This window comes from Myiozetetes cayanensis, unplaced genomic scaffold (genome assembly GCF_022539395.1).
Source record: "Myiozetetes cayanensis isolate MyiCay16 unplaced genomic scaffold, myiCay2020 scf18, whole genome shotgun sequence".
NCBI lineage: Eukaryota > Metazoa > Chordata > Aves > Passeriformes > Tyrannidae > Myiozetetes > Myiozetetes cayanensis.
Genome location: NW_026087389.1, coordinates 16410736 through 16431443, shown reverse-complemented (window position 1 = coordinate 16431443; position 20708 = coordinate 16410736). Strand labels below are relative to the sequence as shown.

At 48.1% G+C, this 20708-nt stretch overlaps 2 protein-coding genes across 2 annotated transcripts in view; one reads left to right on the top strand and one right to left on the bottom strand.

Moving 5' to 3' along the window:
* Positions 1-20708, bottom strand: part of MAPKAPK3 (MAPK activated protein kinase 3) — a 121150-nt gene that overhangs the window by 53365 nt on the left and 47077 nt on the right. The window lies entirely within an intron of this gene.
* Positions 1573-10449, top strand: CISH (cytokine inducible SH2 containing protein). The gene is made up of 3 exons (XM_050312980.1): positions 1573-2318; positions 6765-6988; positions 7466-10449. Exons 1-3 carry the CDS (start codon positions 2272-2274, stop codon positions 7966-7968), a joined length of 774 nt encoding a protein of 257 aa, XP_050168937.1. The 5' UTR covers positions 1573-2271; the 3' UTR covers positions 7969-10449.

Below are 20708 nucleotides of genomic sequence, written 5' to 3'. Positions count from 1 at the left end.
AGATGGAGCCCAATTCTAAGCAAAAAACCACGCAGACAGTCCCTCGCTGCCTGTGCCGGGCTGCAGCGCTCCTGCCGGTACAGCACAGCCGTGAGCTCAGCGTCCCCTCCGAGGATGACGACGAAATAAATACCTTCCGAACGTACAGGTTGACTGCGGTTTGCAGGAGGCAGCAGCCGCTCCCACTCTCTAGTCTAGATCTGTTCAAATCCATCGCGCTGCTGCACCGCCAACAGGAGGCTTAAACAGCATCGGATTTAGAGGGGCACATGCAGGCAGGTGTCCCCCTGCAACCCTGAGCCAGAGCTACAAGGGTGAGCCTTGGAATGATCGTCTGACTATTGCACTATGTGCTATGCACAGAAACCGGTGAGGACTGAAATTCCTCCGCTCTCCCCTCGCCTCTCCTATGAATTTACACATACTCTGATGAGTGTGAGCTCAAGTCTGGTTTAGGCTTAGAAGCAAATTGGTCAAGGAGTGCCTGCATGATGACATTCCCATCCCCCTGGATACTTAGATGTCCCTCAGCACCCCTCTCCTCGCCCAGTATTCCTAGCAGCACTCATTACTGCAGTCCCTGATGCAGTCCAGTAAGCGAATAGGAGCAATGCAGGAGGCTGAGCAGCTGCCAGAGGAAATAGCAGGGAGTGAAAGGCTGAGTCAGGAGCCGAAAACAACCTGCCTGCTCTCAGGCTCATGCCTGTGGGAACACCCTTCTAGCCCTACCCTTATCAGCATCCTGCCCTTCCCTCTGCTCCCGGCCCCATCCATTGAGGTTCTGAACGGCACAATGATTACTAATACTTTCAGGTATTCAATCTACTCCAATGGAGGTGGCAGACACACCATTCATTCTCTCTTTGACATGTGAACAGGCGGCAACTCGAGGCAGGGAAAGAATGACCAAGCTCTTGTTATAAAGTGTTTAAAAATAAAAGCTTCAATAACCCTAAAAGTAGCTGCAATATTTCCTCCTAGCTCACCCAATTTTAGCAGATAGCGATCTGCACATCAACATGATGGTGGCGTAACCTTTTCCAGGCGACTTTACCGATCTGAAATCCTGATTCACGGGGGGATTCCCAGGTGACAAAGAACATGAGACAATCCGTGCGGTGCGGCAACCACACTTTCGCTGCCTAGACTAGCAGATCTTGCACCGCACCACAGCACCCTCCTCCCCTGGACCACGTCTCACTGGAAAACTGCCCCCTTCCCTTGTGTGCCCCTCCAGCCCCACGACCTGCCCCTCATTCAGCACACACTGCACCGGCGTTGCTGCGACCCGGAGAGGCGCCGCCGGCTCGGGGCCGGGGGGGGGGAAAGGCATAATATTTCACCAAAAACCTACAAATACATAAGTGGGAACAAACGACCAACGGTTGGGAATAAATGGAAGGAAGCGGGGCCGGGAGCCCCGCGCTCCGCCCCGGCGGGCCCCGCGCATGCGGCGGGCGGCGCCCGCCTTGCCCATTGGCAGCGCCCGCCCCGCGTTCCTGGAAAGTTCTTGGAAATGGATCAAAGGCGTTTCCGCGAACACGCGCGGCGGTGCCGGCCCCGCACGGCTCCGCTGCCCGGCCCTGCCCGCCGGGAGGGCTCCGCTCCGGCCCCGGCCCTCCCCGAGGCTATTTATACCCTCGCCGGGGTTTTTTTTCCCCCCGCGTGGCTGATGTAGGAAGAGTGATGCGAGCACAATACGATTCCAGGAATCCCTCACTTCCTGGAACAGATTAAAAGGGGCACACAAAAGATTACCAAGGAGGTTTGCTTTTTTTTTTCTCCTTCCACGGAGCCTCATTACTCCGGAGCCAGCGCAAAGGCAGGTCGCTGCTCTCCGGCTCTTCCCGCAGCACCCGGGGAGATCTTATTTATTGCTACCTATTTATTACTATTTCAGAGCGCTCTGAATATTTTTTTCTAAAAGACTGCTCTGAAGGAAGATTAGTTCCTCTTTATATGTAATTTCCTTTGGTTATTTTCTTTTAAACTTTTGGTTTTTGCTGCTGTTTTCTGAAAAGCAGAGGAAGAATACATTATTTGTTCTGCACACGTTTTCCTGGCCAAAGTTGCCGAAGTCTGTCTCGGACAGCTCGCCGCCTGCTTGGCTTTTCCTGTGGCTGGAACAACCTCCTGCGGGAGGGGTTTGCTGGGACTCTCCAGCCTTCTCTCCCCGTGAACCCCGTCTAGAGGCTGAACCAGCTGCTTCGGGCAAGCAAAGGCGGCAAGAAGAGACGAGGAGAAAGCATTTCCCACGTTCTTGAAGACTTAATGCTTTTCCCTTGGTCCAGGAGTGACATGATCCTCTGTGTTCAGGGGTAAGATACTTTGCGGTCTCCTTTGAAAAGCTGTGCTTTGATAACTGTAATTATTTGGGTTTTCCGGGACAGTTTTCCAGCTCGTGTGAGTTGCCGCGTGTGACTGTAATGGAACGGGAATGACTTGGGGTGGCTGAGGGCTGTGTGTGTGTCTGCGCTTTAGATTCCACGGCCAAAATCATGGGACCGTAATGTATTCCCGATTTCCGGGCTTTCTACTGCTGAAAAACTGCACGATATTCACAGCCTTTGTGAGGGTACAAATGAGTGTAAACTTGGTGTTGTTCAGTGGGGTGTGTGCAGCACCAGTGGGGACACAAACCCGAGACCGCAAGTGTTCTCTGATGGCCTCTTGGCCAAACCGCTCTCAGGGAAAAACTTCCCTGGAGTTCAGGTGCTTTTGTCCATTTCTGGGGAGATATTTATGCTAAAGACATGATTTAATTCTGCTGTTTCATGTGTAAGGTTAACTGTATGTACAAGTAGACAGCAGTCAGCAGAAAGCAAGCCATGGGGCACATGGATAGTGGCACAACAGGGAACATCCCAGTGCCTGCCCCGGTATCAGTGTCTGGTACTTCAGTGTCCCCATGATCAGCTCAGGTCACCAACTGATAGAAACACCTGGTCTGCAGGAATCACATGGCATTTTGCACAGGCTGCATATTTGGAAATTGTCAGCATTTGTTTCATCCGAGCCATCACCTCAGTATTTTCCATCCCTCCTTGGCTCAGGGGATTTTCCTCAGAGGAAAATCCTCCTTGTCTACTTTCAATGACAAGCATGGGGATTTTTCTGACATTTCCCCCTAAAATCTGTTCCACAGACAAGGAGAGCTCGTGTTTACCTATAATTTCCTACTGCTCGTGTGAGTTTGTTTTCACTCTTATTTTCAGTCTGCAGCTGCAGTCCTTATAACCACAGCAAAGGGAATTTTCAACTTGGGCTTTGGGAAACCCTTAACTGAAGCTTTCCTACAAGGTCAACATACCAGAGCTACTGCTTCCCTTACCCACTAAGAACTTGTTATGGAGCCAGATGTATAGATGGTTGCCTTTAATGCCTATTTTTATGACCATTTATTGCTCAGTTTTTATTATCCTCTAAGATTTCACGTATCCTGGACTCCATACTCTCCTTCCTATTCAGACCAAGCTCCCACTGAAGTCTTGGAGCATGGCAGATGGAAGGGGAAGGCAGAGCAGCTCAGCACACTTTTTCTTGTACTGTTTGTACTGTGTTACAAAGTTTAGCTTATCAGCACAGTAACTGCAAAGCTAATACTGAATGGTATCACACGTATCCGATTCTCCTGAACTTTCTTGCCTTTCCAAGGCTTTCTGAAACACTAATTGCCAAAGCACAACGAAGTTCATTTGCTGTTTCTCTCCAGACTCCACAGAGACTACCAGCTAGACATGCCAAATTTTCGATAGTTGTTTTCTTCCTCCTCACAGCTTCCCTGTGTTCATTCCTGATCCTCCATGTCTCTCCTCAACTTTCTTTCTTCCAAGCACTGACTATTTGCAAATCCTTTCTTTGCCCCATTAAAGGATTTTTTTCGTGTCAGCAAACCTTTTTCAACCTGTCCTTATCCCAGCAAACCCTTCTTAACCCTCTTGCAAATGTTCTTACATTAGAAGTTGTAGTCTGCCATTACTTGCTGATCTCTCAGCTCTCCCTTTGCAGTGCTTGGAGCTGCTCTGATCCCAGCAGCAGCTCTTCTTTCCTCAACCTATGGACAAAGTTGTTTAGGACACGAGCAGCACCTCCCGCTCTATAAGAATTTCTACTCCCCCTCCTCTGTTGCTCTGTGCTCCTTTGAGCCCATGGCTGCACTAGGAGTTTTTGTAGGGGGAGAGAGGGCAAAAGGCAGGTGCATAGAAGGAAAATATGAAATGTGTAAGCACGGCCCTTCTGGGGTGGAAGGTCAGTGACAACCGGACCTGGGCTCCTTCAGCCTCGGGTGGCACAAAGTGTAAGGCAGCAGAGCACGAGTACAGTGGGAAACCTCATCTCAAGCACATGGGCTCTGTTTCAGAGAGATCCAAGTGGCTCTGTGAAAGGAATCCAGTGACAAATTCACACAGTCCATGTGTCTTTCGGGAGACTGAGCTGTGAGCTGGTACAGCCCTCGAAATAACAGCTGTTCTCCCAATCCACAGCGGACATTTCCCTGCGTAGCTTTCCTCTCTCCCCCTTCCTTCCCACTCTCTCAGCCAATTCCTGTTTTCCTCTCCATAGTGGCTATATAAAAAGAGAATAAGGAAGTTCCATGCTAAGATCAAGAAAAGATTTCTTCATGTGTAAAACCTTTCCCAAAAGGTAGACCAGAAAAATTTTCCAGGACGAAATAAGTTCAGAGAGATTTGGCCTCTGGACTGCAGTATTTGAGTTCTGGGGAGTGAGTGGGCAGTGACTGGAGCAGGAATGATTTTCCTTAACGCTGGTCATTGTCATTTTCAACTCTGGGAACAACTGGTGTAAGAACACCCCAAGAGACACTGCTCTGCCAGCAGCCTGGGACACCCTTTTTGCACAGCACCAATTATTAATTAGGTTTAGCACAGGACAGGATCTGGTTTAGAGTCCTCTTTGCCAAGAAAGGGGGGAAACAGAGAATTGGGAATCCTCTTTCCCCAAGAAGACTGGTAACTAGGCATTTGTGAAGGCCGTGACATTAAGAGGGAGGCATCCAAATGTCTTGAAAAATGCAGCTCTCAACTCCTACAAAGGTATCTCAGGTAGGACTTAAAAGAGAAGCTGGATGTTTCCCAACAGTGATCTCCAGGTATAAGAGTATATTCAGATGCAGAGTTCTGTGAAAGCTCCTGAAAATGCAGTCCCTGTGACCGAGGGTGCCTGGTCAGGATAAGGGCCAGCAATCACTTTTATTTGGCCTGGTTTCTTACCCATTAACAGAAATAAAGATCAGATGTCACGAACACCAAGTAGATATCCTGCTTCTGATGTGTGATTTGACAAGTGGAAAAAGGAAGAATGTTCTTTTCTAAATATCAACAGAACAGTGGGGTTTTGCCATGTATTGCAAGGGCAAGAAGTCTATGTCTGTAGATTTAAATTTACCAGTCGTTTGACAAAAACCTTCCTCCAAACCCACATGGTTTGATCAGAAATGCAGAGCTGGGGAACTGATCATGGCTGTCATTCACAAGTCAGTGTGAAGGCGCTTTCAGGTTCTCTCTAATCTACTTTTCCCTCACATCCCTTCTTCTTGCTCCCTGTCCCGTGCTTGTGACTCGGCGGTTTGAGGTGGTGGATCAGGTGCAGGTCAGTTTACAACACATGTACCTAAAGTGTCTCTGTTCATACAGAGCACAGTGAGGGAGGAGGATCAGCAGGGAAGTGCTTATGGCTTCAGTCTCCCTCTGCTCCTCTCTTCAGTGATGGGGGGGACGTGGCTGCTGCCTGTGCAGTCACCACCAGCTCCAGTGGTGCTGGGACAGTGTCATGCTGAGGATGGAGTGTATTTCTCTGGAAACTCAGCCACCTTTTATGTTAAATGTCTGAAAGAACATTTGTGGGGGAGATGTAACACAGGACATGCAGCACTACAGGGCACATAGAGGCAAGGAGCCTACACAGAGAGGCAGAAAGGAATTTTGCTCAGGAGCTTGCCTGGGAATGCAGATTTCCCTGGCCTCTGACATCCATCCTCCCCCTCTAGAGCTTTGCCTTCCTTTAGGAATCTCCATGCTGCAGAGAGGGAGCACCCATGGCCCGTGGGAGCTACAGGCTCTGTGGAACTGTGATGGATGATGAATGGCTACACGAATGCTCTCTCTAGGCCACCAGGGCTTCATGTTCCTGGCAGAACCTCATCCCGCTGTAATCCTGCAGGGATTAGTCGCACTGAGATCTTTGGTGTGCTCTGGGGTTGGTGTAGTGCACAGGCTTGGCTAAAATAAGAATTCCCATTATTCTACTACACGATCAGCTCACTCTGGGTTCTGACAGGTTCCTTTAGGATCAGGTCATCCTTGAGCAGAAAGCGGGCAGGACAAAACCTCAGCTATTCCCAATTCTGCTTCTAATTATATTGCAGAAAATGACTAACCCACTGGCAGAAACAGAAATGCTCCAACACTGTAATCATGTAAATGAAGCTGTAATGCTGCTATAAACCTTATTGTCTCTGAAACTACATATTAAAAGGCAACATCTATAAATACCTGGTTCGGATGGACCTAAATGGCAAGACAGACCATTTTACAAGGCCAAAGAGACCAACTCTCTCTCCCTGTTTTTAAGGGCTCATCTTTAGCTGTGTAATTTCCCCCTCCCTGCCTCTCTCTGAAACATAATCGTGTTGAGGATCTGTTTATAAAACATAACATGATGTAGTACAATGTCACATGCACTGAACAGACACTGTAACTGATTTCATGGCAAGGAGAAATAGCAGAGTGTGCCCTTCATTTCAGACCTCATCCTTTGCTGGCGGAGGAAAAGATCAGGAGGCTGTCACTGAGGGGCATTGAGGAATTGGCAGAGCCCATCATGCAGCCTCTCCCAGTTATGGCCTTCCAGGAGGAGTCTGCGCCTGCCTTCGCAGCTCCAGTTCCAGACAGCACCCCACCTCAGACACGGGACCCTGAAGAAGACCTTCTCTGCATTGCAAAAACCTTCTCCTACCTGCGAGAATCTGGTAAGGCTCAGCTCCCAGAGTCACGGAGTCAGAAGGCTGCAGGGAGCCAATTCTGCAGGAAGAATCTCCTAATCCCACTTCAGATAGGAACCTGCTATTGTCCCAGCCATAGCTGACACCTGTGCACGCAGCAAGTGTATTTGCAGTATCTACAAACACGTACCATGAACTAACTTATTTCTGGAGTAAGAAAAAGCTTTATCTTTTATAACTGAGTCAGGAGAAAGAACTGCCAAAAAATTGCTTTTTCTCTGTAAACTGCAGCAGCTGCAGAGCAGCCAACCTCACCCTGAGCCCCAGCACAGCATCAACGAGCATAGGCAGGAAACCCTTAGAACTTGACTTGGTCTTAATTTCTGAAGATCGTGCCAACTCCAGCCCTGAACTCAATAGGCTTTAAAGGCTTCCCTAAATACACTGCCAGTCCTTTAAGATATTCTTTCCCTAACATGTTTTTTTTCTCGGATGCTTTTCCAGGCTGGTACTGGGGCTCGATCACTGCCAGTGAGGCCAAGCAGCACCTCCAAAAGATGCCTGAGGGCACCTTCCTGGTTCGGGACAGCACCCACCCCAGCTACCTGTTCACACTCTCCGTCAAGACAAACCGAGGTCCCACCAACGTGCGCATCGAATACACTGACAGCAAGTTCCGGCTGGACTCCAACTACTTGTCCAAACCCCGCATCCTGGCCTTCCCAGACGTGGTCAGTCTAATCCAGCACTATGTCATGTCCTGCACGACGGAAAGCAAGACTGAGGCTCCTTACCCGCCTCCATCTCCTCTACCTCCCCTGCAGAAGGAGCTGGCAGCAGCCGCGGTGCACCTGAAGCTGCTCCGGCCGCTGGGCCGCAAGGACAGCATTCCCAGCCTGCAGCACCTGTGCCGGCTGCGCATCAACAAGTGCACGGCCGACGTGGACCGGCTGCCCCTGCCCCGGCGGATGGGGGACTATCTGAAGCAATACCCTTTCCAGCTCTGAACCGTGGCCGCTCTAGCTCAGGCACAAACACGAGAACTCTGCGTCTCCATCCCGCTGAAATGCGGCCCCAGGTGGGCACAGTAAAGACCTGACTGTCAGCAGAGACTGCATCCATCTTCCCTCTCCCCTTCTCTCCACGTCCATTCCAGCCAGGGAGGAGTTGGTTGTTTCTGTGATCAACGGGACACAAGCAGAGCTCTGAACCTCAGCCTGTGCCGGCACTGTGGGCATGGGCACACTACTTGAATGTCAGAGTTGCTGTGACACCGGACACGTTTAACATTGTTATTTTTGCTATTTATTTCCATGGCAGTTTCTCTCCTCATGGTATTTTAAAAGCACCTTTTACTTTATTTTTTGTTTGTTTTTTTTTTTTCTTTTGTGGAATTAAAGATAGGATAAAGGCTCCCAGCCAAGTGGCAGCCAAAGTTCTGTGGGAATTTGGATTAGGATTCACAGCCAAACAGCACCTGTTTGAGCCTGTCCCTGTAACAGGTTACAGGAGTCCACATCCAAGCTCCCACAGACTTTTGGGTATGTGGAACTCATCTGACTGTAGCTAGACCCATCTCTACAGTTTTCTTCCTTAGCTACAGGGGGTATTGTAACCTCAGAGCACAGTGGGAGCTCCCACAGACATGTGCTGCACCACACCTTGTGGACAGGAGATTTCTTTGAGGAAGCCCTTCTCCCTTGAGAGCTCTGAGCAGAGATTCTGGATATTGAGCTTGGGCCAGGGACCACTCATCCCATCTTTTTTCCCATCTTCTCCATCTCCAAAGGAAGTTTGTGACAAAACATTCAGAAACAAGGAATCAGAAACCCAACCTTCTCACAGGCAGGGAGAGGGATCTGGTTGCAGAGCACCCTGCGTTTGGCTTGTGTTTTGAAAGAGCTCCTCTCTGACACTGCCCTTGCCCTGAGATGCCGCTCAAGAGCAGGGTCTCCTGGAGCAGGGGCTCAGGGACAGCTCTGCTGAGCTGCCCCGGTGACATGCACAGCTTCAGGCTATTTATTTATTTATTTGGGGCTAACACCTCAGAAGCACCTCAGCAGAAGGAGCTGCCCCTCCTCGTGAGTCACGAGCCCCTCTGGTGGCTTCCATCACATCCAGGCTGCAGCACACCCTGCAAAGCACAACGCAAGGTTTCTGTTTGCCAAAGTCCAGACCTCTCCTCGCTCCTGCTCTGACTTGCATGTTTGTTATCCTCAATTAGACTTCTGGCTCTGGGTTTACTTCTGGCGCCCCATCCCTCTCCCCCCTGCAGCTGAAGCACAATGGCTCTTCCCTCGCTCTTTTGCACACAGGAGGGACGAACAGCAGATGGAATCTGCCCAAAACCAGCACAGACAGAGCAGCTGCCCTTTCCTGTTCATTTGCTGAATCCCATCACCTTCCTAGCCTGTAGGAGCCAGCCCATGCCACTGAATAGAGAAGGGAACAGAGAGGTCTAAAGAAACTCTTGTTTGGCTTATTTTTCCCCTAAGACCCTCCAACTTGATCAAGCAGGAACCAACATTAAGGATTCCTCATTCATCCCTCCCTGGGACTGTCTCTGTAAGGGTCTGTAAATCAGAACAGACAAATCCCAGCTATAGCTGAGGATTGTGAGAGAAGGTGGAAAAGGATGGGATGGTGACCCGGGAGACAAGCTCCAAAAATGGGTGGAGTTTCTTCCACCCTCTCCTAAAGCTGCCCAAAGGGACAAAATGGCCTGATGTGCTTAGTCAGTGTCCTATTTTTTGTTTTCCTCTCCACATTTACACAAGTTTGTGCTCTTGCAAGCTTTGTTTTTGATACTTTGATGATTGACAGTGTGCATGTGTGATGTCAGGTTTGCTTTTTGGTATATCCTTCCCTCTTGCCCCATATGGCAGCAACCATGGGAAGGTATTGAATGAGCATGAAAATTTAGAAGGCAAAGCAAAAATGAAAACTTTTTTTTTTTTTTAAATAATATAAACCACTGAAAAGGCTTCCTTTTATCCAAACACCTCTATCTGCCTGAGGACACTGGGAACAAGGAAACCACAGCTCTTGAAGGAGCAGCAGTGATCTCAGGAAGCCCACACGGCTCAGCCACAGGCTTGGTAACGACAGCTTGGGAAAAATCAGTTGGAGGAGTGTACAGCAGGAAAGGGCAGGTTGTGCAGCTCTCTGAAACTTGCCCCCTACTTGATCTTTTCTCTGCTGGGGGTGATGAGGAGGCCAAGCTGCAGATTTGACCTCAGTGCCCCAAGAGAGCCCAGGAGCTCCTGGTGGACCCCCGAGGCAGAGGCCAAGCTGAAGGCTGTGAGCTGCAGGCAGGGACCAGCTCTGTTATGTGTTTGTTCTGCATCTAGCACAGTAGGGATCTCTAGGTGCTACTGCAATACAACCAATAAACAATACAGTTACTCCAAAAAGTCAGTTTCTTCTGTCTTGAGACAGTTTGTTTAAAATCATTTGACTTGGATTTTAAATAAACATTTTAAATATAATTTAAAGCCACTCAACGTAAAAGTCTTTGGTAAAATCCAAATGGATGAATTCGTTTCCTATTCACAGAAATCCTCCCCAAGAACAGTGGGAAAACTCTTGACTATATTTTTTTTCAAGTAAGACACAAAAACCTTTAACAAAAAAGGGCCCTTCAGATACGGGGAGAATTAACACCAAAATCCTCATCAGCGTGGGCCTGGTTTCTAGTGCACACAGACAAGCAGTGGCAGATCCCAAGTCCCAAGTTAATAAGGACTGAAGGAACATTTTTTAACGATGTGGAAAAATACAGGAATGATTTTTGTATTGCTTCTGTGTGCCACAGAAAACCATCACAATGCAGGGGAAAGGAGACAGAACAGAACTGCACATTTGGCAACTTATTTGCAGCAGGCTTTGAGCTGGCCCCAAAGGGAAGGTCTGCTCATGGCAAGTGTGGAAAGACGGGTCCATGAAGGGCACACAGTGCTGGGGATGGGGACCCACGGCACCAGCTTTTCTCCATGTGCTGCTCCTGCTGCCCCTGGGCCTCAGTCTGCCCACGCCTGGAGTCTGTCTCTGCACCCTTTCCCCTCCTCAGCACCTCATACACCACACAGCAGGTGGGGAAACCACGGGGGAGCTGGATCTACCCTGTGGTGTCAGAGGAGCAGAGGCCATCCCATCTGCCCTGCCTCTGAATTGCAGGGAATACACTGAGCCAACACCACTGCTGGGATGTGACTCCACTGTGGCCCCTTCGTGCTCCTCTCCCAGGGGAGATGCTCCAGCCACGGTCCCCCCATCCTGCCCAAAGCAAGCACAGCGTGCTCCCAACCACTGGAAAATGGAAAACATGCTCAGGGGAAAAAAAACCAACAACAAAAAAAGCTGAATTAGTTCCTCTCCATCCTTCTCCCTTTCTGAATCCACTGGCTTCCAAGTTCAAAATACTGCTTTAAATATCCCTGAAGCACATGTTGTCCTTCCTATGCCAGACACAGGGCTGGCATTCCCTAGCAAACATTGTTTCCACAACCTCATCAACATAAGACCATGGGTAGATTTCCACTGCATACCGACCAGGAAATGTTGGCAGTGGCATCATCTGTTCCAGATCAAGTTGTTAGACAAAAACAATCACGTCCCTCTTGGTTTTATGGGAAATGTGGAAAGAGAGCTAGACAGGGTAGAAGCAAAACACAACCTAAGTGGAAACGTGAAAACAAAAATAAGGAAAAGCTGCATCCATCTTTACAAGGGAGCTTTGCAAACCCTGGAAAACACTGGAAAGAAAGATGCAGCATTTCTGACACAATAATTATTAAGTAATTTCTAAACTTCTTAGCTGGGCTAAACTCTTCCCCTGGCTACACATATGAAATCCTGCTGTTCCCTTTTCCACAGACTGAAGATGGACATGACTGGCACGAGCCAAGGCAGTACATAACTGCAGTCACACGAGGTTTTACTGCACCAGCTGTTATCTTAACAACTCCCACTCCTGCACCTTCAGCACATTTTGCTAAAGAAACCAGGTTCACGTTCTGAAAACTCCTGTGCCAAACCTCCGGCAGACTGAACTGACTTCTACAATTCAGTTCCACATCTCTGGAAACAGGAGCACTCACAGAAATGCAGACTGATCTTTATCAGCACCAAGGCACAGCTGCCACACCACTCCCTGTGACACCTGTGCAGTTTGCTGAGCCAATGCACAACAATTTGGGTTCTCTCTTGCTTTAGTTTCTATCTACAGAGAGAAACATGGATGTGGAACATGGACAGAGTCTGAAAAACAGAGATAGGATTGGGAACAGAAATCCCAGTCCATGACTGAAAGCACAGCTCTCTGCCACAGCAGAAATCCCCTGCAGTTTGTCAGGCACACATGGAATAATTTTCTGCCTTAAATAATCAGCTTTCTGAAACAGCAACACATGCAAGGGAAAAATAACCCGTTAATGTGATCAGTTCCTATCCTTTCTAACCTAGTGAAATCTCACTCCTCTCCCCAGATCCTCTCAGGTGCTCAGCTTCCCTCAGCCCAAGCCAGGGGAACCAGCACCAAATGAAGTGAATCAGCAGATTGTATTTAATTCTCTTACGACACATGTGGTCAGGTGTTTCCAGCTATTGACCTATTGCCATTTCTGGTCCAAATCCAAATTGTCAATCTTATCTGCTATCTATGAAATTAAGGGAATTAAACCCCAAATTAACTGGACACTGTGTGTGTGGCTCTTCTGCTCTGCCAAGCATGTTCTCATGTTCACGTCTGTCACAAGCCAAGTATCACAGTACTCTCCTGTCTCTCCCTAATCACTGCTCAGACACTTGCAATTCTCACAGAAATGCATCATCCTCTTCCCCAGCCCTGAACTCATCAGTAGTCCAAAGGTCTGGAGTGGAAATATCCAGTGAAGATGTGCCAGAGCAACTCTGGATGCCAAGTAACATCCTCCAACTCCCTCAGTTCCAATGTCACAACATTCACGTCACACTGTCAGCGACCCCCACCTGTCATTGACAGGGAAAATGAGAGGAAAAAGCCACCAGACTGGGAGCTCCTTATGAAACAGACCAGTCAGAGGTAAAAATAAGATGTTATTTAAAGAGATCTGCCCTGTCCTTGGGCAGAAACGTTCATCCTTTTTCTCTTCACAGCAACTCAGCTTTGAATGTTCCTGAGGGAGTCCAGGGGAACCCAGTCCTGCCAGTATTGATTGCCCAACGGCACCACAGCAAGGAGGGCCACGCAGGAGCTCCGTGTGTTGATAGCACGTTCAGACTCAGACTAATTTCTTCTGAGACATGTTTATTCTCTGCCCACAGCCGGGCCTGCCTCTGTGTTTTCTAAATAATCACGGGTGCCAGTGTGAGGGAACAGGAACACGTGGAGACACGGCTTTATCTGGAGGCTAATGCTGCCTCATGTGAACCCTGCTTTGATCTTTCACTGCCACTTCCTGAGAAACAAAACCATCATGTGGCTCCTGCTACTCACCACACAAACAAGTAGGGCAGGGAGCAGGCACAATGCTGCAACATCCCCCAGACATCCATCATCACCTCTGCTACGCAGCGAAAAACAAGTTTAGGGAAAAATGACAAAGTGGCCCTGGGAATAAAATTCGATTCCAGTCTTTCAGTATTCACATCATGTAGACTAAGGAGCGTGCACAAACATTCTCTTCCAAACTTCATCATGAACTAGTAATTTTTTCTACTTGAAAAACATTATATTGTTCAGAGGAAAAGGGTATGCAACATGTACACCAGACAGAAGGAAAATAATTTGAAAGGTTTCTCTGTTAGCTTTGGGCATTAAACTTCAAAAGAAAACTATGAAAAGTAAGGTTTTACAAAATGACACAGCACTTAACATAATATTTAGATGGCTTTTTGGATTGGGAAATGGAAGGGAATACAAAAAAGCTTCAGGACTTCAGCTAATACTCATTAAAGATGAGACTCAACAAAAAAGGAAATTTTACTGCAAACCACTTCTGGGTCAGTCCTTCAATTCCCTTGTAACCAGCTGTGGTGGTGGACATGGCTGGACACAGGTTGTTGGCCCAGAGGTCGGCTCCACAATCAGCTGGCCTTGCTCCCTTGCAAACCCATCATTTGATTAATTTAAATACAGAAAAGAGCAGACCCCAGAGGAAGCAGCTTGTCCCCACAGAGGAAAGTGTTCACTCAGAACCGGTCCAGCCTGACATATCAACCTAGATTTACAGAGAAGGGTTTCCTTTCATGAACCAGAACTGCCCTCACCCTTTTATTTCCCCTCCTCAGACCTCACTGGCAGGGGTTTCCCCTGAATGCCATTACTTCCCAAATGCAGGGTAAATGGACTTTGCAGCTGCTCAGATTTGAGTTGCAAAAATGTCAGTTTTTGTAAAAATAGCTATTTTAATAGAGCACTCTATCTAGGCAGGAAAGGCATTTACTTTAATGTCCCCCCATGGAACTACAGTGACAATAAAAGCTTGAAATAATACTGGCTACTGCAGCATTAGATTTTCCTACCAGATCATCAGAGAGCTTAGTATTTCTCAAAAACATGATATAAATATGCCAGATGGAGGGACACAGAGCTGGTCAACCAAAACTCCGTGGCAGAGCTCAGCCAGGACTTGACTCTTTGGACTTGGGCCCGGCAGGCTGTGTAACTGCATCATGTGATTGCCTTGATCCAGAAGATCAACAGCTGCAGTTGGAAAAGCTGCAGTGTAAGTGCTGCCCTTCCTGAAACAGCCCTGCCAAGGAAACCCGTAAAACACAGGGGGCTGCATCCAGGTTCCTTTTCCATTGAGTGTGATGGGAATTCATTTACTTCGGGGTTGAATTTGGTCCACTTAACATTCCTAGTTTTATAGAGAAGGATTTTTTCTCTGGTGAAATTCTGGCAAGGATTTGTCAATAAAGAAGGTGCAGCTGATTTAACACTTCCCTCACAGACTGCCCCCAGCAGCACAAACCCTCACCTGGATGTTTCTCTTTTGAAAGCAAAAGCTTACAGTGCTGTGTACAGTTAAGCTCTGGCTTTCTGTGCCAGTCAGAACATGTGCAATGCCACTTCGGGATGTAAACATCAGTCTGGGGAAAACTGAGCAGCCAAGCCTGGACTGATCTCAGCAAACTCATTTCACCTTGGCTAAGACAGAGCTTTCAGTGATGACAACTCCTAAAAACAACAGATCTGGGTTATATTCATGACAAAGAGACAGCAAGACCCACTGCTCAGCTCCTGGGATGCCCATCCCTGCCAACTGCCCCTCGCTGCCTGTTCTTTGTGGGCTCACTCTTTGTGAGCAGAGCTGCTCAGACACTGCAGTCTTCAATGTCAGGGCTGTCTCCTCCCTAGAACAGCAATATGGTTTGAAATCCAGCTTACAGAAGGCAGAGCCATGTTTATACTTGTCAGAAGTTTCCCAATTTGGCAGTGATTCCTCCCATCATGCAAGTGTCACCAGAGCCACTGCCAAACGCTGCAGAGGCAGAGTTCAAAACACTACCTCTGAGCCTGGAAATATGTTGAAGAAACATGTTGCCCAGTGCACATGCTATATGTTTGCACTTGTCTGAAGGTGCTAAGCACTAATAAAAGGTGTTGCTCTGATTAAAACATAAATCTGAAAAAGCCTAAAATATGACCTAGTATTATTTCCAGGGAATGTTTTTGAAAATCTCTGTAATTCTTTCAGAAAATTCCTCCCTCTCCTCTAAGCCCTTGGTTTTGCAATACTCCTTACATTCTTTTAGGGCTCTTTGTATTTCACCCCTCTTTAATTCCCTTTCTGCCCTCCAGTCCTGGGCTATGAAAACCATCTTGGCTGAGAGGATTGGGCAACATTTCAGAAAGAACATGTACAAAACAGCACTGCGAGGCTGGAGCGGGGCTGAGCCATCCACCTCTGGGCCAGCGTGGAGGCTCCATGGTACTGCTTTCTTTCCAAGAATACAGGAGATTGAAGCCTTCCCTGTGCATGCAAAACCTTTCCTTGCTGATCAAATCCTTCGGTGTGGGGTTAGTGTGACCTGCCAGGCAGCTGATTCAGGGCTATTCACAGACAGCAAGAGCGTGCAAATGTTGTAATACCCTCCGTGCCTTGGGATACTGAAAACCAGGGAGGAAGAGTTTGTTGCTGCAGAAGGTGTTGATTGTGTAACACAGGGAATAGCTGCACTCTGTGCAGACCCCTCAGATGGCACAAACTGGACTGGTATGCTGCTCCTACAGCTCCCCTGTTACTCCTGCAGTCACCTCCTCATCCACACCAGTTCCCATCTGACGTACTCAGGCACCCCCAGGCTGCACAAAACCTTCTAGCTTGGCTCTGGGTTAAGGGAAGAATTGCCCTGTGCTTTGCCAGCCCTCTTGTCAGGCAGGGAGGAGCCCCATCCACACGGGTCCCTCCTGTTTGGTAGTGGCACTAAAGAAGGTACCTGAAGGCTATGAGTTCTTACGTCCTGCCTGGCTGTCTAACACAGCCTGTCTTGCCTGAAAGGTGAAACTTCACCTCACAAGCCAGAGCAAATCAGGCACGCAGCTGAAAACAGAATAACCTGTGCTGGTGTCAAGTGACAGTGTGACACGGACCTGTGCAGTAAGAGATGTCACATGCTGGCTTCTGCTGCTCCCTAACATAGAAGGGCATTGGCAGATTTTGACAGAAAACATGCACTGATCATCATGTTGGTATTGCTGCTTCATACAAATCATGGTTCCAAAGGGACGGTCCAGCACAGCTACTGAAGTGGAAACACTCCCCTCAGTCTTGGATGGGAAGAGAGGTGGGTTCAGGAAAATCCCCTCTATAACACAATCCTGCCACATGTTATCAATCCAGACCTACCTGACTAATAAACAATAAAAATAATATACTATCCTGCCTATGCAGGAGGCAACAAGCAGGATTTTGCATGGTAATTTTGCAGTTTAGTTTGTATTCGCCTCTTGGCCTATTACTACTCCAGTAATCACCTCCTTTGTCTCAGCTCTTCTCAGAGGAATTAGCTGATGGAAGAGCAATACTCCTGTCAAAGAGCTGCTTAAACCACGGCCAGTTTTTGTTCTGTGAGCCAAAAGAAACGTTCTCTCCTTATGCTTGGGTTAAGGGAAATAGTAAACTGCCAAAGAAGCTGGTTTTTTAATTGTCTCTTCCCATATCCCCAGCAGCAGCAGCCAGCATCCCTCTTCAGCCTATTACTTGGGTGGAGTTAAAACCCCAAAGGCTTACAGGACATGCTATGTATCCTACAGTGATCCTATAACTAGCATCATCAGTGCTTCCTGGAGCAGAAACAGAAAGCTACCAAAAGTCTCAGTTATTGACAAAACAAACGACTTAATGAAAAGGGAACATGTTAGGGACACTGCTGATTCCAGGCAGGTAGCTATCTCAGGGAACAGCCCAACACACACTGGATGATGTAGCTGCTGAGGTCACACTCATCAGGTTTACCTTGACCAACTACAGGGATATAAATACTCCCAGGGCCTGGCTGTTCCAGGGTGTTTTGCTTTCTAAGATGGGCACTTCAAACGATGACATAAAAGGCAAACAAAGTGTAAAGGAATTGTTTTTTCCCCTTTCCCTCAAGCTTTCCTAAGGCTGCTAGAATTACTGCAGCAGTGCTGGTTTGGAGGTGTTGGATGATTAAAGTCTACCAAAGGAAGCACTTCAAATTATGCCAGGTAATATGGATTTTTCATCTATCTTTTGCCTTGCAGAGGTGGCTTTTGGAGGCAAAGGGAGATAAGTCAAATGAGATTTTTATTATGCTTTATTGTTGTTATGCTGTCAGCCAAAGGAAAAGGGTAAAACCCAGGCCCTTTAGCCACTCTGCCATTAGGCATTCCTGCCAGATGGAACCACTGCCATAGACAAATCCCACCTCTTTACTGTGGAAGACACCCCCAAAACTCTCCCTGTGTGAAAATGCCAGTGAGCAAAGACTGTTCACACAGACCCTCTTCAGCTTCACCTCCCAGCCTCAGTTTTAAACCTCAGGGTCAGTACATATGCCAAGATGATTCTGTTAAAAATCAACATGCACTGTGTTCTGAAGTCCTGCTCCATTAACACAAACCTCCTAACTTGACCCCTATCCTGACAGAACCATGCCTGGGATACTTTCCAACAGCAACAAGATAAAAGGATGGTGGCACAAGGATAAAAGCAAACCTGTAAATAGTTAAAGTAACGAGTATCAGTACAGTGAAATGGCACAGACATTGACAATCTGCACTGAAAAGTCTGGGGTTTTTTTCTATAACTTGTTTGTTTAAATCTATGGACCTCAGCAACATTTTGTTCTTCTTTTTCTCCTCCTTTCCCTCTTGAACTCTCTGCCTGTTCAGGGAACATAAGGAAAACTGGCAAATAAAGGAAGTTTCCTCTTTGGTTCCTCTTTTTGTTTTGCAGAGAGATGTTGGGCCTTTGTGTGTCCTCTGCATGACCTCCAGTGGAGAGGTAGGAAGGAAAAGACTGAGGAGACTGAGGAGACAAGGACTCAATGTACATCTATCTACATGGTACTTGGCAGAAGTGCCTGAATGGGCAGAGTTTTCATGCCATTCCTCCTTTCTGCTCCCTGTACTGGTGATCTGCTTCCACATCATCAGAAAATACCTGAGCGATACAGAATTATCAGTGCTGACCAGCCTGACCTTGAGACACACAAAGGCAGCCACAAGATTCAGCAGCTGAGGACAAACTGGGATATGGAAGGCACTCCAAATCCTACACAGTTACCAAGTAACAATTTAACCTCCGTTTTCAAAGGACAGCTCTCCCTGCAGAAAGTGGGTCATTTCTTCTACATCAAATTCAAACCAGACCGACCGTAGCTGTGATCACTCAAACCAGTTATTCTGCCTATACCAGGCAATTCCCAGTGCTGTCTTAGGCTCAGAGTAAACCTGTGCACCTTACTGGAAATCCTTTGAACGACCCAACAACAGAGGATGTGTTCAGATCATTCCTTTATCCCCAGGACTACGTGAACACGCTGTGTTTGATCAGTGGATTTACACGCGGTGGCGCCGAGACGAGGGCTGCCCGTGGGTGAGGGACACTGGGGACCAAACCGAGCTCCAGTGCCCTAGAACGGCTCCTCTGACCTAAAACCTCCGCTCGAATCCTCGCAGAGTCCCAGGAAAGGCGCCCGGCTGCACCCGCCGGCCTGGCAGTGCCCTCTGCGGAGAGTGGGCAACACGCCCGGCACCCAAACAAAGGGGCTGTGGCGGGGCCTGCAGAGCCTCCCAGTCCAAGCCCGGCTCCGCGGCAGCCGCGGGCAGTGCTGAGGGCACAGGGGTTGGTTCTCCGCGCGGCCGCCCCCGCTGAGCTCAGACCCACGCGAGCACCCTCCGCACACAGCAAGGCAGGCCCAAAGTCATGCCGTACAAAGGTGACCTTTGCAATGCTGTCTCAAAGCTGAGCAAGAGCAAGCTGTAAATGGCCCAACCTCCCTTCTTCCCTGCGCTGCCAGGGCAGACACAAGTCCGTTGCAGCGGTAGGACACCAAAGGAAAGCACAGGTGGCTCCTCTTGTCCATAGCTCAACCGACCCCACAATTCTCACCCTGGCCTGGAAAGCTCAGGAAGTAGCACTAGCTCTGGGCTCCTCACCATATAAGGTCTTCCCTTGGTCCTTTCCCTCTCAAATTGCAAACGCTCCAGCTCGACCTCTCATCCAACAGTCCCCACCCTGTGCTTTATTGCTCTGGCACAAACCCCAGCGCTGTGCTCACCGGGCCTGGGGGCACAGCCCTTCTCCACCACCTCCCTGAGGAGGAACCGCTGCTGCTCCCTGGAAACTCACTGTGATGGAGCAGGCACAGCACAGCATCGGAGCACCTGAGCAGGTCTGACTCCTCACTAATGGGCTTTTCATGGAAAGTTGGATTCTGTTACTAATTACATCTAGCTACACCCTTCTTGTGACAAACACCTATTCTACCCTGCGCTTACTTGACAGAAGATGGTTAAGAGGATTTTCCTGGAAAGAAACCAACTACAAAACAAAACAGCGTTTCCTCTTGCTGTCTTCATACTCTGTATCTGATTAGTTTCATTCCCCTGTGCTGTTAAATGTCAAGTTCTTCTGTTAAGAGTATTAAACTTATTTTTTATATATATACATATATTTATCTAAGTACTATCCTTATTTTTTTGAGTCTCCAAAGCAGACCAAAGGAGTTTGGAAAAATAATATTTTAATTGTACTCGACCTCCTCTGCTTGGAAAAGTACTTTTTGCCTCTTCCATGTGACACACTAACATTTTTCAATGCATGAAGAATACTTCAGACGTGATTTACCTCCCATATTGTGAAAAACACGGTGCAGCTCCCAGCTAAGTCACCCAAGCATGTTGGAAAGGGCAGTCACACCCACTCTGTGCAGCAGTGGTTGCAAACAGCCCAACAGAAGGCTTTGATGTGGGAATGGAGGAGCCAGTGGGGCAAACTCACATACCTGGGGTGGGAGACCAAAAGCAGAGCCCTTTCTGACTTTTCACTAGCCAAGCAGCAGGGTTTTGTTTGCTGCTGGTTGAGCAGGATCCCTCCGAGGATCAAGTGTGACATCAATAGCAGCACGTCTCCTGCTTTAACTTTGAAGGGCCAACTGTGCAGGAAAAAAACTTTAGATCTTTGTGCCAGTGGCTCCTGCAGTCTGAGATGATGCTCATAGGAGTGGGAATCAATCTCAGATGGATAACTTCTCAGGTCAATAGTTTGAGAGCCCAGCAGACCTCCAGGAGGGT